This window comes from Dendrobium catenatum, unplaced genomic scaffold (assembly GCF_001605985.2).
Source record: "Dendrobium catenatum unplaced genomic scaffold, ASM160598v2 fragScaff_scaffold_860, whole genome shotgun sequence".
In the NCBI taxonomy this organism is placed as follows: domain Eukaryota; kingdom Viridiplantae; phylum Streptophyta; class Magnoliopsida; order Asparagales; family Orchidaceae; genus Dendrobium; species Dendrobium catenatum.
Window position 1 is genome coordinate 649,772 of NW_021319322.1, and position 18,038 is coordinate 667,809.

The 18,038-nt window shown below is 36.4% G+C and overlaps 2 protein-coding genes across 4 annotated transcripts in view; one reads left to right on the top strand and one right to left on the bottom strand.

Annotated features, from left to right (window-relative positions):
* Positions 1-4,263: 4,263 nt before the first annotated feature.
* Positions 4,264-5,085, bottom strand: LOC114580227. Its single transcript, XM_028697057.1, has one exon. It carries the CDS (start codon positions 5,083-5,085, stop codon positions 4,264-4,266), a length of 822 nt encoding a protein of 273 aa, XP_028552890.1.
* Positions 5,086-11,992: 6,907 nt separating this feature from the next.
* Positions 11,993-18,038, top strand: part of LOC110098672 (protein DGS1, mitochondrial) — a 91,753-nt gene continuing 85,707 nt past the window's right edge. For all 3 annotated transcript variants that reach the window (XM_020825574.2, XM_020825573.2, XM_028697065.1), the window contains exon 1: positions 11,993-12,285. In XM_020825574.2, the coding sequence (XP_020681233.1) occupies positions 12,053-12,285 (233 nt within the window). In that variant the 5' untranslated portion in view covers positions 11,993-12,052. The remainder of the gene's footprint in view (positions 12,286-18,038) is intronic.

Here is an 18,038-nt window from a genome sequence, read left to right on the forward strand (position 1 = left end):
TAAGCTAATAGCCTCGTAGGCCTGGGTTACCCAGTAGCAATCGGGGTTGATAAGTTGATTTAAATTGATTGGAATTAAAAGAGTGCTTAATATTAAAGTGAGTTGTTACTGATTTTAATGGGTTGGTTGAAGAATTTTATTAGCCTATTAAGAAAATTCTGAAATTTGAAAGGGTTAATGGGTTTTAAAAGATTATCCGGGTCAAAACATGACTTTCAAAATTAGAGTTAATCTTAAAGGTTTCAGATTTTTAATAAATACTAGACCTAATTATGAGTTGTTAGACAGTTGGGACACTCAATTTGGAGTTTTCTATCAAAAGTTATGATTTTTAGAAGTTTTAACCCGGTTTTGACCTAAGGTTGACCAAAATGTGACTTTTGACTTTGACCAGATTTGGGGGTTGACATTTTTGGAAAATACTAGATTTTAATTAGAGTCATTAGCCACTGACGTCTGATTGATTTAGAATTTTCTACAATTAGTTATGAATTTGGAAGTTTAGGTATTTATTGGAATTATTAAATTATTTCAATTAGGGCCCTTTAATGATTTGAACCCAAATGAGTCCTAAACTTCTTGAAATTAACTCCAAAATCAGAGATGATCTAATAAGAATTAGCAAGTGTTTAAAGATTTTTGGGATTTTAATAATTTTTAATTAATTAAAATTGATTAAACAGTGATCTTAGCTTAAAATTAGATTAGAATATACTTGAATGTCAAATTAAAGGGATTCCAATTTTCACTGATTGAGGGATGAATTGAGGTTAGTTTAGGGGTATTTTGGGGAATTTTTTAGGAATTAAACCAAATTTATTAGAATTTTATTAAGGCGAAGGGGATTTCTAAGGGAATTATTGTGGCTCCTACTTGGGAACCAAATGAACCCAAATGTAATGAAATTTAAACCAAAAGGATCACCTGATCCTAAGGCCTAAATCCACAAAATTTGGGCTCAAAAGGAGTACTCTAAGTGGTTTAACTAAAACCACCCAAGGTGAGCTCTAAAGTCACCTTCAAATCACTATAGGGATCTATCCTAGGCTTGGATTGGGCAAAATCAGTGGCTCTACACTCCTTATCCTAAACATCTTAGCACACCAAAAATCACACCCTAAATCCCATTGGATAGGTCCATATCCTTTTTTGAATTAAGGTCAACCCATGACCCTTAAACTTAAAAAATTAGGTAAAATGCCCTGAACAACATAAAACGGGAGATAAAATTTGACATGTTAAAAACATGTCCAAATCAATCTTCCAAAATTCCAGACCTGGTGGACGTGTATTTAAAAAGTAATTAAAGAAATTCATAAAATGCTCAATGAAATTAAACCTAAATTGACTTAACCAGGGTCTGGAACCATAGGGCTTTTGTAGTGCTTCCTGAGACCTTTCCAATGAGCCTAAGAACACCTAATTTGGACAAGTGTGCAGGGAGTTATGATTTTGAAGTTTCCTTGAATTTCTTAGATTTAATTAATCCGGCAATTACACAGTCAGCGACGTTACCCACGCGGCGCGCGCTGTTTCGCCAGACAATGATTGGCGTTAACGTTTAACGGCCGGATTAACCACAGCCGTCGATGGCGGATCGAACAGGCTGATTAAACACGCTCCGGGACCGCGGGATCTAATTCGAGCCGTTGATCGAAATCAACGGCTGAGATTACGTCTTCAAACCTCCGCCTTTACCCAAAGCCGTGAACCTTCTCCGGCGTAATCCGAGCGATCGCACCGGCGAACTTCGACGAAATTTCACAGGGAGGATCAGGGGGGTGGAAACCTTAAATCCAACGGTGGAAATCCGCTGGGGTGTAAGGTTTCCTTCACACTTGACCGGACTACCTAGTAGGGAGCTCGGGATGAAGGAATTACCGGAGAGAAAGCCTCAACGAATGAGCTTCTCTATCTGGAAGCTTCAGGGGACGAAGGCAGAGCAGTTCCTTCAGAGGCCGCGATTGGAGGACGGCTGGAGGTATGACTTCGAGCGGGATGCCGAAAGCCTTTCCCGGAGTTCGCTCGAATGTGATGGAAGGGGCGGTCTGGGAGCTCGAAGAAAGATGCTGGGAGATGGAATGGAGCTCTGGGAATCGTTTGAAAACACTAGGTCCTCTCGTGAGCTATGGGAGCACCAACCTATTCAGCCTCCTCCCGCGAGCTCGACGGCCGCGGATTGAATCGGAGGAGGTCTCGGATTGATGCCAAGTGGAAAGGGGCACCATTCCAGAGAGCTCGTGAGCCTCAAGCCGCGAGCCACAGCCTTTGGAAGGCTTTCGGTCAGGATCGGCCTGGGGACCACGGAGCTTGCTCTCCATTGGTTCGACCGCCGCCGGCCATGTCTGGGTCGGGTTGACAAGGAAGGCCGATTGAGACATACTGGAGCCGAGAGTGGAGCCAAATTGGCCTGAGGAAGCTGGGTCGATCCGATGGTTCGGTTGGGCTCGACCTGCTTTGGTTCGAGTCGAGTGAGCTCGATCCAGGTCAGGTCAGACCCTGGGTTCAATATGGGAGCAGGTCTGGGTCTGGTGCATCCAATGCAGGTGGCAATTGGGTCGAATTTGATCTGGATTAAAAGATGGATCGGGTTGATCCAACCTGCTTGGTTTGGTCGATTCGGCTCAACCCAGGTCAGGCCAGACCCTGGGCTTGAAGTGGGAGTGGGTCATGGTCTGGTGGCACCAATGCAAGTGGCAATTGGGTCCAATTTGATCTGGGCGGGAGTGACTCGGGTCCAAGTGTTTTTTGGCTACTTTGGGTTAGCCTAACTCCTGACCCAAGCTAGCCCAAGCATGGGCTGGCTGGAGGAGGTGTATTGAATCTAGGGCCACTATGGGGATGTATTGGTCAAGTTCAATTGGGCTTAGGTTGAGATTTTGGCTCAATCCCAAGTGCTTTTGGGCACTTTGGGCTAGCCTAACTCTGAACCAAATGAGCCCAAGGGTGGGCTGATCAAGAGGTGTATTGGCGTCCATGGGAACTCCAATGGCACTTTGATTTGGATTCATTTGGATAAGATCAAAAGATGGCTCAAGGGAGACCTCTTCTTGGTTACTTGGTCAAGCCATTGTGACTAACCCAAGTGGCCCAAGGCTTGGTCACCAAGAGGGTCTCTTGGGTGCCCAAGGGTCATCCCATGCATCTAAAGACTTGGAATAGGTTGATTCAAAATTTTGAAAGGGAAGGGTGTATGGGTTAATGGGTCAAACCTGGTTGACTTGGTCAACCAGGTTGACCCAAGGTCTGGGTTGAGTTCAACCAATTGAATTTGACATTTGGAATTCACTGAGTGTTTCGAAGGTTGGAATTGATTTGATTGAAATGGCCATTGAAATTCCCATAAGGGTATTTGGTCAATTCTGACCTATTGTCAACTAGGTCAAAAGTGGATTTGAGAAATGCAGTTTACTGCTCAGTGGGTTAAAATTAAGAATGGGGAATGGTTGGAGGCTTTGATAAAGGGCTCCAAGATCTAAAATCTCAAAGGGTTGGGTTCAGTGGCATAGGCTTGTAAATATTTGAAGTTTTACAGCCTTTGGATTTTAATTCAGATTATGGGGTATGAGGACCTCAGAATGGGCTCAAAATTGAGGGTAGGCCTCTAGAGACATGTCTTATCACTTATGTAAGTGATAGACCCGAATCAGAGGCTATTGGACTGGTTTGAATGTTTGAAAATTCTTGAAAAGGTCTTTAGGACAAGGCCTTAAGGCTTTGGGTTTGAGTCTGGATTTCTGGATTTGGAATGAATTTTAAGCTGAGTAATTAATATTGAAGTATCGAAATCATTAACAATCATTGTGATGTTAATGAATGGATTTGGGTCAAAGCTAGGTCAAGGGTAGGATCAAAGTCAAAGTTGAAGTTGAATTCTCATTGAACTGGTCATGGTTTGAAGGGTCTGAAGTTGAATTGATTTGAATTTAAATTGAATGGAGTTTAGATTGATTTGAGGTTTGAGTTAGTCAAGGGTAGGATTGATTTGAATATGGAAAATCCTAGGATCTAGAAGAGTTCTAGGACTTGGATATGGAAGAATCCTGAGCTCTAGAAAGGCCTTAAAGTCATAAGATACACAAGAAAGATCACTAAGTCAGAATAGACCCTAAGGTCGCGGCTCAGAAAGGATCCGTCAAAATCGTAGGAATAGATCTAGGGTCTAGCGTTAGAAGGGGTCTTAAGTCTAGAGTGGATCCAGGGGCTAAAAGAATAATAAAATGAAATCTAAGGAAAGGTCCTTAGTACCTCATCAAAAATGAGTCAACAAGAGTATGATAGAATTATTGTTACACCAGCAGCCGGTAAAACCTCAACAGGATCAATCACAAAATCAGGTTTACCAAAGCTAGAATCGGATTTGCACTTACCAGACACATGCCCTAAACATTTACAAACACTACAAAAATGAGGAAATTCATCAAAAACCACATCCTGAACATATCCTTGAGCCTCAGATCCTAACCAAACTTGCTTCGTATAAGTTTTGGTAATATCAATTTCAACTAAAACACGAGCATTGGACGGACGTAAACCAGTCGATGTCGCTTCATCTATTTTTAAAGGTTTGCCAAATAACTCACCAAGCCCAAACAGAATCCTTGGCGCAAAGAAATGAGGACGAAGATGAGGAAATGAAATCCAAATCGGGATGATCGGCGACTCAACTCCAATATCTAATGTAGGAGACCATTTCGTTAATTTCATAAAACAATTGAAAACCATGTATGATCGGTGGCAAAAAACTCTACAATAGTCTAAATCGTTGGATAACTTAATCAAAATGTGTGAAGAATCCAAAATGGTAACAGAAACTTCACCGTTCAGCTTCAAATTGAAGAAAAATTTGCGAATCGCGTCAAGAGGAGGACTTTTCGACGGGAAGAAACCAACTAACGAAAACCTAAAAGGAACAGCCAAATCCCTAATTTCCTCATCAGAAACCCAAAGAGATGGTAGCCCACGAAAGGTAGAAGGCCTCAAATCTGGAAAAGAGGAAGAATATCCAGCTAGCGCTTGAAAAAAAGATTTAGAGTGAGAGATCCCCCTGAAAAAATCGGGATCTTTCAATTTGATCGGAGCCATACCGGTAAAACTGGAAGAAAATAAAAACAAAAAGCCCCAGTAACACAGAGAAGAGAGACGAAAAACTTTCCTGAAAAAAAGGACCGGAAACCCCCGCCGGCGGGGGCCAAAGCCGGAACCCTAGCCGCCAGAGGAGAAGCGCACGAGCTCGAGAGGAAAATGAAAAATGTTTTAAATTAGGTAGCTCTGATTGTTATTTATTAAAGACGAAAGAATAATTCTTCCAAATCAAATTATGGGGCATCAGATATTAAAAACCTACATGGTACTCCAAAAATTCCTTAACAGTCCTAACAGATGAACCTCAAATTCTAGCATTTTAAATTCCCACTCTTTTGTCAAAACCCAACCCAAATATAATATGTAGATAATATCGTTCATAATGTGACACTTATAAATCCAGTAAACCACTCAACCATTCTGACCCAACTAGATTCAAGGTAATCTCTTAAATTATTAAATTTAAATATTTTTGCATAAGTTTGGGAATATTTAGACTACATATGAGAGTTTACTTGTGATCTAAATTGAGTCCCAGGGTCTGTTTATATATTTGAGTCAGTCTAAATTTTCTTTTTGTGTGTTATGATGCTTAGGTTGGTGATGCTTCAATGTTAAAGCCCTCAAAAAAATTAGAAATTAATTCACCACGGTGGAATGATAGCATTGTGGGCTCTCTAAGGGAGCATTAAGTCGAGTGTCATGGCACTAAGCTAAATTTTAATATTTAAAATATCGAATCCACTGTGCCATTAAATTTATTCCATTAGAGTTGCGCTTAGTGAGATAAAGGAATAGATTCTTAGAGAGAGAAAGTTCATTTTGAGTGACTTTGGAACATTTTTACCTGCAACGCGATTATAAAAGTTGTCTGGCTCAAGGTAGGTTGCAATTTGCCTACCTCAGTTTGTACTAATTTAATAATTTTTGGATTTTCCTGATTAAAAATATAAATTTCTAGTGTTTTAACTGAGATAACATATAAACAGGGAAACTTTCACCATATAACTTCTGGCATGTTATAGAAAATGCAGTTTTAGACATTTAGGTGTTTTTCATAAACTGTTTGCTGGATATTTTTTAAACGCTGCTTTTTAAAATTGTAGAAAAATATCCAGACACTGAAAAATAACACTATGGAATAATTAAACCTCTAAAATATGATTCTACACAATCTTTGATAAATTGGTAGAATTATGAGTCATTGAAATTTTGCTACATTGCACTGGGTTTAATTGTTAAAATCTACTTGGAGAACAAAAATCTGAAATTTGGCAAATAGCTTAATTTATATTTAATTGCTTAACTCTAATGTTATATGGATGATTTATATATTGTGAATTTCTAGATGATATTTTGTCTACAACTAAGAAGTTTTGAGGGAGCTCTTTTTAGAGTTCTATTATGCATATAAAACTAAAGAGTTTTGTTACTAAAATTTAGAAAAGTTTTGAGAGCACAAAAAGGAATGAAGGCCAAGAATTCTGAATGGGAGGCATAAGGGTCTGGAGTTCTGAATAAGAGAAATAAGGATTGGAATTATATTACTTTCTGCTCTACACTATACATTACATTCTACTTAGCATACTACACTTTAAATTTGATAACCTACTTAGTTATCTACAAAACCCTACACTATTATAGCACCACAATGTTGTTAGTTTGGAATAACTGCTTTATTTTAAGCTATTAGTTTTTAAAATTATTAAGAAATAATTTGGGCTATATAATTGATGTGGGTTGTGGAGTAACCATATAAAATTGTGAAATGATTTAAGGCTCTATAAATCCCCAACAATGCATAGGTTTTTCTTTTTTGATATAAAAATTATAAAACTCTACTTATTATACACAAGTATACGTGCCAAATCAAGTAATAAAGTGATGTAGTAGACTAAAAAAAGTGATAGAGTTGAGTGTTGAACCCATGAGAAAGCCTGCATTTAAGTAACTAATTACTACTGTTTTCTCTAATTGCAAAATTATCCTACTTAAATAGAAATGTTTGTTGTGGAGATTCAATCACTTAAATAAAGTTAAATAAAAAATAATTAATACACCATACAGATAAAATGTTTAAGATTGATGAATGTGTATAACATATTTTTTTTCTAATGAATCACTTTAATTGTGAGGTTAATAAGAGCATATGCATCCCTAGATCTTTATCGAGCTTGTACGTAGAGACAAATAATGCCCACCAACTTCCTATGATTATATCATCTCCTTAAGAATTTAGTACATTTCATGTCCTATGCATAGGTATGTTGCATAATAATTCAATATTCTTGGTTATGACTATTTTTCTCGGTCGAGGCTCCATATTACACCTAATTTTAACAATGCATATGGCCACTAGGTGCAATAAATCAAGACTTAGTAATGTTGAAAACATCATTTTAATCATTTAAAAGATCAAAGATCTCATTAGCACGACATATGATATTTACATCATCCATCAAAAACTAGAGAATTTAGCTAAACATGAGTAGATTTAAGTATTAAATTTTGAATTTTAAAATAAATAATATAGTATAATTATTAGAAATGTTAGTAGTTAAAATTGAAATTTTTATTAATTCACCATATGTGTATTAGTTTTCTTATTTTATCCTTTATGAACTTAAGTATAAGATTGCAATCGGATTCTAAGCTTTTGATTGATACTAATTTTTGAATATACTCATATTTTCTTTTTCTTCTTTTTTTTTCTTTTTGTTTTTAGAACTTTTTTGGAGCTCTTTTTATTTTTATTTTATGGAGTACATAATTAATGGCTTTGAATATTAATTTTTTCTTCGAACCCTTTTACAATCTTAATGAGTTTTTTGTAAGATTTTAATAAGATTACCAACTCCAAATTATAGTTGCTAATGATTTCTAATTTTAATCTACTTATATATAATATTTAATTCTAATTATTTATCTTTTTCGAAAATTAATGCATAAAGGTATAACTTATAATTTCAAATTAAAGTAATAATTTTAAATTGTATAAATTATTTAATTATTAGTTTTTTAACTCTATAAAGTATAAATAGTATTCATTTGAACTATGATATAGGGTTTTATTATTATCTTAATTTTATAAAAAAATTAATTATAATTTTACTAAGCTTAATTAAATAATTAGAATACAAAAATTATTCGTGAGCAAGAGGGAAATTTAAATAAAATATGAATAAAAGAAACATAAACAATTAACACTACACAAGCTTTCATATAAATGATAAAAGGCGCTTAAAGTATGTGTTCATAACATAAAATAACATAACATATGTTACCATGCATATCATATCAAGTGGGTTTCCTCCTATAAGTGCTAAGTTTTAAGTCTTTAGCCAGACTATTCATTACAACATATCAAAATAAAATAAGCATGCTACCTAACAAAAATAGCCTCCAAACTCTCTCTCTCTCTCTCTCTCATGCAAAAGAAAAACAAATAACCCCTAACCCTTTGAATCAGGGTTTTCCTCCTCCTCATAATTATTATCCTGATGACCTTTATCTCTAGGTTGCCACATACATGGTTTGTAAGTAAGTGAAGGGGGAAACTCGAGTAGCTCAGGATGCTCCATAAAATGACTACTCTTAAACATATCAATAAGCGCGTCATTAAAATATGAAGTATATCTATAATACTGTTCCTATTGGTTCATGTTATGAGCCATCCTCATTTTCATCTCAAATTACCTATACTTGGTTTCTTCACAAAAGTGAGTCACATCTTTCGAAGCTCTAGCACTCCTACTATTATTGCTGCTACTTGGTCTACTGGATAATCTATGCTCATTGAAATCACTTTCCTCCTTATCCTTTTCTACTTGCTTAAAACTCAAAATCTTTCTTTTTATGAGAGCCTAAATAGGAAATAACTGTTCTTCATTCTAATCCCCCTCATCAGCTGCTACACACAATGCATAAATAAGAGAAGGGTGCCCTAACCCAACAAATGTGGTACCCCTAATGATGTACATAAGAGATGCAAATATGAGTTTCCCTACATAATATAATACCTCATTTGAATTATGTAATTCAAAAGGGCACGATCACAAGTAAATTCACTAATATTACAACCATGCAACAATCGGGCATAAATGAAATAATGCCAAGCTTTGGAGGTTTTGGTCATAAAAGAGACATGAAAATTAATAATTTTATTGTCTTTCTTCTTCCAACATTATCCACTATTAGGTACACACAAGACATTCAAGATGTCATTAGGAGGTGTATTAATAAAGGTATTGTACTCATCAAATTCAAAGTCTCTAAGTCGGTAAACCTTATTAATGGCTGCATATCAAAGGAAACTCATTTACCCCTAACATAACACCTATTGTCCACTGCCTCTTTTTTCCATTTACAAAAAATTCATGAAGAACATTAACAATTACAGCATATGGCTCTTCGCAAAATCTTTCCCAACCTCTACTTGCTATGATTTGCATGATGGGTGGAGAAGGAATCTAAACCCTCATTCTAGAATCAGTTGTTTGTTTACCAATGAATTCACAAATCTAGATTCAGCATTCGTAGAAATAAATCTACTCTTATCAAAGGAGGAAGAAGATCTCTTCTTAACAAACATCATAGGAGCCATGCTTTCTATATAATATTTCAAAGAAAAGAGAAGAGTTTGAAAGAAATGGAAGGTGTTGAATAAAATGAAAAATGTTCCCCTATTTATAATATGATAAAGCATGGCGGCGCAACAATATATGACACTGTAGCACTCAATACATACACTAAATGACAAAATGGTTATCCAATAAGCACTGCAATAGTTCAGGCTACATGGCATAGCAGTGCTGATCTTTGGAAAATGGAGTTTCACTTTAGGAATGCATCATCGTGATGTTTGACACGTGTCGATGCCATGACGCCTAAGTAAATCGCCACGGCATTATAAGTGAAATAATTATGATGCCTCATAACGCCATAGTGCCTACTAATTATGTCGTGGTGCTCACCTAACTTTAATAATTAAAAGTTATAACCATATAAAGTACTTCTAACTTTTGGCAGGAGATACTTTTTGACTTCAATGACTGAGCTTTGCGGTGCTCAAATTTTAACTGTTGTGACGCTGAATATTATATGAAGGCAATTAAATACACTAATATTTAGATTATAACTTTAATTATTACCACAAAATAGAATGCAAAACCATTTTAGACAATAACTAATGCAATAATGAATATGTAATCAGAAATAACACATAAAATAAAGAATATAAGTAAACCTAATTATGTAATTAATTTAACAACATAGTTAAAATTTTGTAAAAAGTGAAACACTTCTCTAATAATGATGCCAAAAAGTTGATGGGGGCTACGAAGTAATCATATAAATGGTGAAATGATTTAGGGCTCTATTAATCCCTAATAATGCTTAGATTTTCTTAGATATAAAAAATATAAAAATCTCACTTAATATACGTAAGTATACTTGCTGAATCAAATAATAAAGTGATAGAGTAGAGTATCAAATCCATGAGGAAGTATGTTTTTCAACCATCAAATGCTAATGTTTACTCTAATTACAAAATTATTATACTCAAATAAAAATGTTTAGTGTGGAGATTCAATCACTTAAGTAAAATTAGATTAAAAAAATGAATACATTATATGGATAAAATGTTTTGGATTTATGAATATAAATAACATGTTTTTCCTAATGAATCTCTTTAATTGTGATATTATTTAAAGCATTTGCATCCCTAGATATATGTCAAGCTTGTAGGGACAAAGGATGTCCACCAACTTCCTACGAGTATATAATCTCTTTAAAAATTTAGTACATTTCATATCCTATGCCTAAGTATGATGCATACTAATTCAATATTCCTGGTTATGCCTGTTTTTCTCTGTCGAGGCTCCATATTACACCTAATTTTAATTACATATATAGTCACTATGTACATTAAATTAAGATATATTAATATTAAAAATATTATTTTAATCATTTAAATAATCAAATATCTCATTAGAACTATATATGATATTTACATCATCAATCTAAAACGAGAGAATTTAGTCAGACATGAAGTAGAATTAAAGCGAACTTACTTTCATTGATTACATGATAGAAAAAAATACGAGAGATAGATATCACCAAAATGGTTCAATAGATCTCCTTTACACTACTTTTTTTCTTACAGAATTGCTTCCACAAACACAAGCTAAACACTATAATTATGGTATCAAGTACTTTCCTAAATTTTCTTAGTTGTCACCATAAGGGAAATTAGAGAAACACTATGAATTGTACTAAAATTATCCAAGTAACTAAACCCAAATATAACACAACAATTATTATTATAAAAAACACAAAGTAGGTAACTAGTGCTACGGTGCATAAAAAATTTGCGTCGCTCCGCCCAACAAATGAACTAATGCCGCTACGTTGTTGTTTTGGTTCCGCCGCGGCGCTTGCAAACGTGGATCAAATACTTAGTGAATAGTAAGATCATTTCACTAACAATTTATGTCATAAAGAAGTTACAACTGCTATGCCGAGGCATTATAGATTATGACGCTACTGTATTGGAAGATAAAGAACACAACATTGCAAAGCTAACCATTTTGATGCCACAGTGTTATCCAACAGAGAAGATGGCATTGCAATATCGATGTTATGGCACTTTAGTGATGACTTTGATGGTACTTCAGCGTTGGTTTGGTTAACATCGCGACGTAGATGAGATTTAAAATTTAATGCCTTTTTTATTTTTTTCTTGCACAACACAAAAAAAATAATATATTTTCACTAAAAAATATAACACATATACAATATAGATGTAATTAAATTTTTTTTAAATTTGTTTAATTGTGCCTTTTTTAAAAAATTGTGACCTAAATAGCCGATTTGATCCCGGCTATATATTCCTAATTCGTCCTCACATTGTCTCATTTGCTTCGCTCGCCGCTCACTTGATCAGTCAAGTGCTATACCGGGCGCAGTCATGGCGTCCTCACAGTCGGAAAACCCCAACACCGAGGGGGACAGCGCGAAGGCCCTCATCTATTCCTATTCAAATCGGACCTGGAGGGCTTTCCTTGACCTTCTTCCCTCTCGTGATTTGAGTCTCCTCGCAAAAATCTCAAATCTCTACCCACAGGGCCTCACTGCTGGCTTTCGGAAGCGGCGATCTGGTCTCCCTCTCCTGCTTTACCCCAACGCACTCCACTCTTCGCCGTAAGCTTTCTCCCTTTTTCTTCTCTTTGTTCGTTTCGATTCAGCACAGAACATTGTATTATTTGATTTAAGCGTTCACAAGGGGTTGACAGAGTGATTTGAGGAGAAAGAATATCATGAACTCAAACTATTCCAAAAGTTGAGACGGGTGTTTAAAGTTAATGCTATTTCTGTGGTAGCATTTTGCAGTTTGTTACCAGGGTGTGGACATTGCAATGCGTTATTCTACTAGTTTATAGGATTACTGAGAATTCGTAAACATATGCATATTAATATGGATTTACTATTTCCATAATAATAATAATAATAACGTTCTGAATGGTTTATTTGAACAGCTGGTTTTTTAGATTTTATAATTTGACAGTATTCACTTTGTTTCAAACGTTTTGGAAGATATTGTCTTGTGATGAAATGGTAGGAAAGTTTCATCTGCAGAAACAAAAAAAATTGAAACAATTGGTGTATTACTTGAGAAATGCTCCTACTAGTTTAGTGAAATTTGTTGTCTTACCTATCCCATATAAAGAAATATATATCGTTATTCTGTGGAATTTTGAGTACCATTTGGTTACCGAACCTAAAATTGAGTTCGAATTTTTGAACATGTGCATGAATTGTTCAAGCTTTATTTTTTAATTAAAAAGTCTTCCTAAGGGATGGAGGGGCATATTTTATGCAAAGTTCAAGAATGAGGTGGGAAATAAGGATATTTTTGATAAATAAAGTTTTAATATATCTTGATTTGTGTGAAATACCCTCATTTCTCACCTCATTCTTAAATTTACGTGAAATTTTCATCAAACTAAATAATAATTATAACCACATGACTATTTTGGTTATATTTGAGGAGCTATGAGACTAAATTAGATAGTTGAAATTGTTTGGATCTAAAATGATCCTCACATGTAGGGGCCATTTTGACTCTCTCTCTCTCTCTCTCTCTTATTAAATATATATATATATATAATATAGTATTATAATAACTCAATAACTATAGATGTCATGTACAGTATAAGTGACTTTTATATATATATTATCGTTGGACCTTTAGTAGCTCTAGTTATATATGTATCACTAAGTAGTACTTCCAATGACCAACCTCCTGGCATGAGGGATTATATTACATGTTATCTAAAAAGGTGAAAATGTAATTATTAATACAGGTTACAATTTGAGATAAAAAAAGTCAAAAAAATACACATGAAAACTATATCAAATTAACTAAAAGGGTCCATGATCCACCAACATAAATCTCTCAAACAATAAAAGAGCAAAGAACCAAAAGAACATCACAAGATCCAAAAAATGTCATGTATGCAAAGCAAAAAAAAGTATTAGTTAGTTTAATCGTACGGAAAAAATCATTGGTGGTGATAAAAGAGCAAAGAATTATGGAAGGGACTTATTGGCGGGAAAGAAAAAAGTTTTTTCAATTCATATCAACACATGCCAACCCAAAGCACCTAGGCAAAGTGATAAGAACCCGGAAGTATATTAACAGTAAATAAAAGATGGGAGTGAATGGTATGTGTAGAAGGAATCTAAATTTGACATAGATATAAAAACAAAATAAAAGATCAACATTCCAAAATTTGAATTCATGTCATTGCAATTTAACCTCCATATAATCCAAACAAAGGAAAGAAATGGTCACATGAGAGTAATGGTAGCTATATAAAATTTTGATAAGATAACAAGTAATTGTCTATAGAATCAAAATGATTGATCCATTAAAGTAGTCAAGAGTAACAAATGAAATGCAAAACTACTTACTGCTAGTTATAAGAAAAAGGAAAACTATATCTAGGGCTAGCCATGCCCATACTTGTCAATGTTGCAGAATGGCGTGGCGCACCTACTGCACCAACGGCATGACGTGACACACATGTTCATGTTGGCGCACGCCATTTGCGCCACTGAGCGCATAATGGTGCAATGGCGCATGGCGCACAATTTGAATTTTTGTAATTTTTAATATAATTATAAATAATTTTTAATATTTATATATTTTAATTTCGAATTTAATGTAATAATTAATTTTAAAACTATTTGATATGATTAAAATAATTTAGTTAAGTTTTATCATACTTTATTTTAGTGGAAATTTTGGATGAACTTGAAGCTCATTTTAATGGTTTGAACTTTGGATCACAAACATATTCAACCAAGCCTTACCCAATTAATTGATTCTTTAAAATATGATCCATATAAAAATTTTTATAACTCTTTTTATTTTGTGCCGTATTCAAAATGGCACGCGCGGCTCCGTGCGCTATGCGCCATGGCTCCACGAGAAACTTTGCGCCGTGCTACGCCATTCGCCGTTGACAAGTATGGCCATGCCATATGTAATTAAGTCTTAAAGAAAAAGTGGATGCGAAGAGCCGAAAGCCTAAAGTAAATAATCAATTGTAGTATCTTGAGATGATAAATTTTGCAGCCAGCCAACCACTATAAAAGGAAACAAAGCTCAAATACCACCACCATTCAGCACTAGTTTAGGCAGTGCTAGTGATGAATTCAACCAAAGCAAAAATATCAAGATCACCTCCAACATGAATCAATAAAAAACACACAACACGGGTAGCCACGACCCATTCTGTAAATAAGAAAAGCATAAAAAACAAATTTGGTGCAAAAACATGGCTCACTCTCAATCATGATATCCATCTAATTAACTTGCATGTAGAGTATCATTGTTGATTGGTAGAAAACACTTGCATAAACCAAAAAAACCCTTGCTAAAATCCGAGACAATCAGCCACTTGCAAACAATTTTGAGAAGAAGGTAGACGAGCAACAATGAAACAAATTTTATTTGATGAAAGACGAACAAAAGCAAGCAAGATACAATGGATCTTCAATTTGAGAGGAAGATCTGACTCTCCCAATCCCTAGCCGGCGGCTAGACCCCAACTACCTAAGAGAGATCTCAAATTTCAGCCAAATTTAAGATACCCTAACCCTAGCAAAAAATACTACTTAATACATACAATTAAAAAGGAAATCTATAAACAAACCCCTACTTTGAAATTTCTCTCCTAAATCCCTCCAAAATCTTTCCTAATTCCTGTTGTCAATAGGGGCGGAGCGTGCTGCTCTTCTAAGGTGCGAACCTTGTCTGCCTTTATTATGTGAGCCGGTCCCGTATGGATTGTTTGGACCTGTCCAGGGACCAGTCTAACAATACCTGCCTCCCAAAGACCTACATTGTCCGCAAGGTGGAAAGATGACACTCTCCTCAGCTTTCTCGTCATCACAAAATGTGAGAACTTGAAGAGTATGGTCCTTGCATTTGTGCCCTGGTGTATACCTCTCCTTACATCTGAAATAGAGCCCCTTCGCCCTCTTGTCTTGTAACTCCGTTTCTGTAAGCTTCTTGAAGTTGTCTTTGGGTCTTTCACCTACAACCTTCTCCTTTGGAATTTCCCTAAGAGTACCCGGTGTTAGCTCCTTGGGTACTAAGAATGATGCAAACAACTAGATAGAAAAATCAAAGGGGAGAACACAAGGGCTTGTAGAGCTTTTCTCGATTCAAAATTTAGAAATCCAACAGCACACTTAGCTCCAAACAAACAAAAATTAAACAAAACGAAAACTGAATTAAAAAAAAATAGCTACCCTCATAACAACCGACTAGAGGTCACCTCACATGCAACAAAATAGTAGGTAAGATAAAAGATGTGCTTAAGGACATGCAAACCAAGGGTCCACCACAACTACTTGGGCCAACGTCTATCACCAAACTCCTCCGGCAAATGCTACCAAACTGGCCAACCAACACCTCCAATAACTTGAGAAGAAAGATACAAGTGGAGTGGAAATTTGTGGAGAGAAGAAGTAGGTAAGAGGCCGAAGACGAAATCAAAGAGAGGAGAAGAGAAATGGAACAAGCTCGCAAGCTTTCCCAAGAAGAAACCCTCAGGTTTTTAGAGAACTTTGCTCAGCAAACAACAACCTTCAAATGCCTCAAAACATCACATATTTATTGGTGAAAAGAGGTAGCCAAACATCCCCAATCACCTCCAGCCGAACCAACCAAAAAAGGGGAGCCAAAAGGCCAACAGGGAATGCCTGGAACAACAGCCGAAGGGACCACACGGGGGACATGAACGGGCAACCACGGGGAACAGCAACAGCCAGCCACGGGACAGAAACCAGCCATGGGACAGGAGCCAGGCGGAGAAACCGAAAGGCCAATAGAGTCGGAGGGGGGGGACCAGGACACCCAATCATGAGCTGAAAAGGCAGCTGAACTATATATTAATGAGCTGAATTTTAGAAGAGGAACATAGCAGCTCACCAAAAGGGGAAGCTAAGCCGAGACAACCAAGCCCAAATCGAGAAGCCCAAATCAGCCCGAGAGCTAAGGCACCAAAGTAACGAGCACACCCAAAGAAATACATGTCCAAAGCACTGCCTACTCATGATAATTGATTGCCTTCCATCATAGGGTAGCATAATAAAAAAAATAAATATATCATTCATATTACAATAATACAAAAAAAAAAAAAACTGAAATTTGCATGCATCAAAGAAGGTGGTGGTCATCCTGTACTAACCTCTTGAGCTGTTGCCTTCAACCTCTTTCTCCAAGTGCCTTTGATCCTCCGCTAATTGAGCTAGCTTCATAGCCTCTCCCAAATCACGAGGCCTCATCACTCTAACTGCCGCTTGAAGCTCTAATTTGAGCCCTTTCATCAAGTTCCCTTCCAGTCTATGATGCATCGACACGGACACGGCGACATGAACACGACACGACACGGACACGGGACATGACAATTTTTAAAACTATAGGACACGGGTGCGGCGTGGACACAGCATAATATTTTTTTAATATAATATATAATAATTTTTAAAAATATAGGACACGAACACGGCGTGGACAGATGGCTCTTTTGAACCTTCACCTAATCCGCCCCCGCCAGTAGCAGAGCTCATTTTGCTAACAAACCAATCATACATATGAATACACCAAATTAAATTGATATGAAGTGAAATCAAAATATCCCAATAATAAGACAACATGAATACAACAATATACCAGTCTGCCGGGGGTCCAAGGGGGCGCTGCCCCCTGGTGTCCAGGAGAGAGCTGTTTTTCTTCACTCAAATCTTAATTGTCATACTCTTGAATTATATATAACCCTGGAGGCGTAAGCTCCTCATGCCAGTAGCGGGCAGGCGGCCTCAGTGCGGGCCTCCAACCAAGTTGTAGAAAGTCTTCATAGCGCCTCATATAAAAAACACCGAGGCGATACGCATAGCGACGGCGCGTTTATTTACTAGAATTGCGCAATAGGCGGGCCTCAATGAGACACTACTCTCAATTATGCGCAATTATTTAAACCACTGCGAGCGGTCTACCACTCGTACATGCTCCGTGATGTACCGTTCAAATTCGATGCGCGACCGTTCGAAGGAGCTCCAGTACATGGACATGCCTCGAGCCGGGCTCAGTACATGCTCAGTAACGCTTGGTAATGCTCTGGTATCTGACTAGTGGTTCGAATCTTTAGGGTACATTTGCTACGCGAGCTTATACCTCCACCACCGGACTGCAGTACTGTGGCTAGGGGATACATGCTCGATGCTAGTTACTATGCTCGGTACTTAAGCGGCTAGGTGACATGCTCAGGTACCCACTAATAATCTCGGTTATCTCACTTTCCATATTCAAACACTTATCGAACTTAAAAAATAACAGAACTTCAAAATACCTTATAAAATAAATTGTTCCCCGCCCAGGGAGC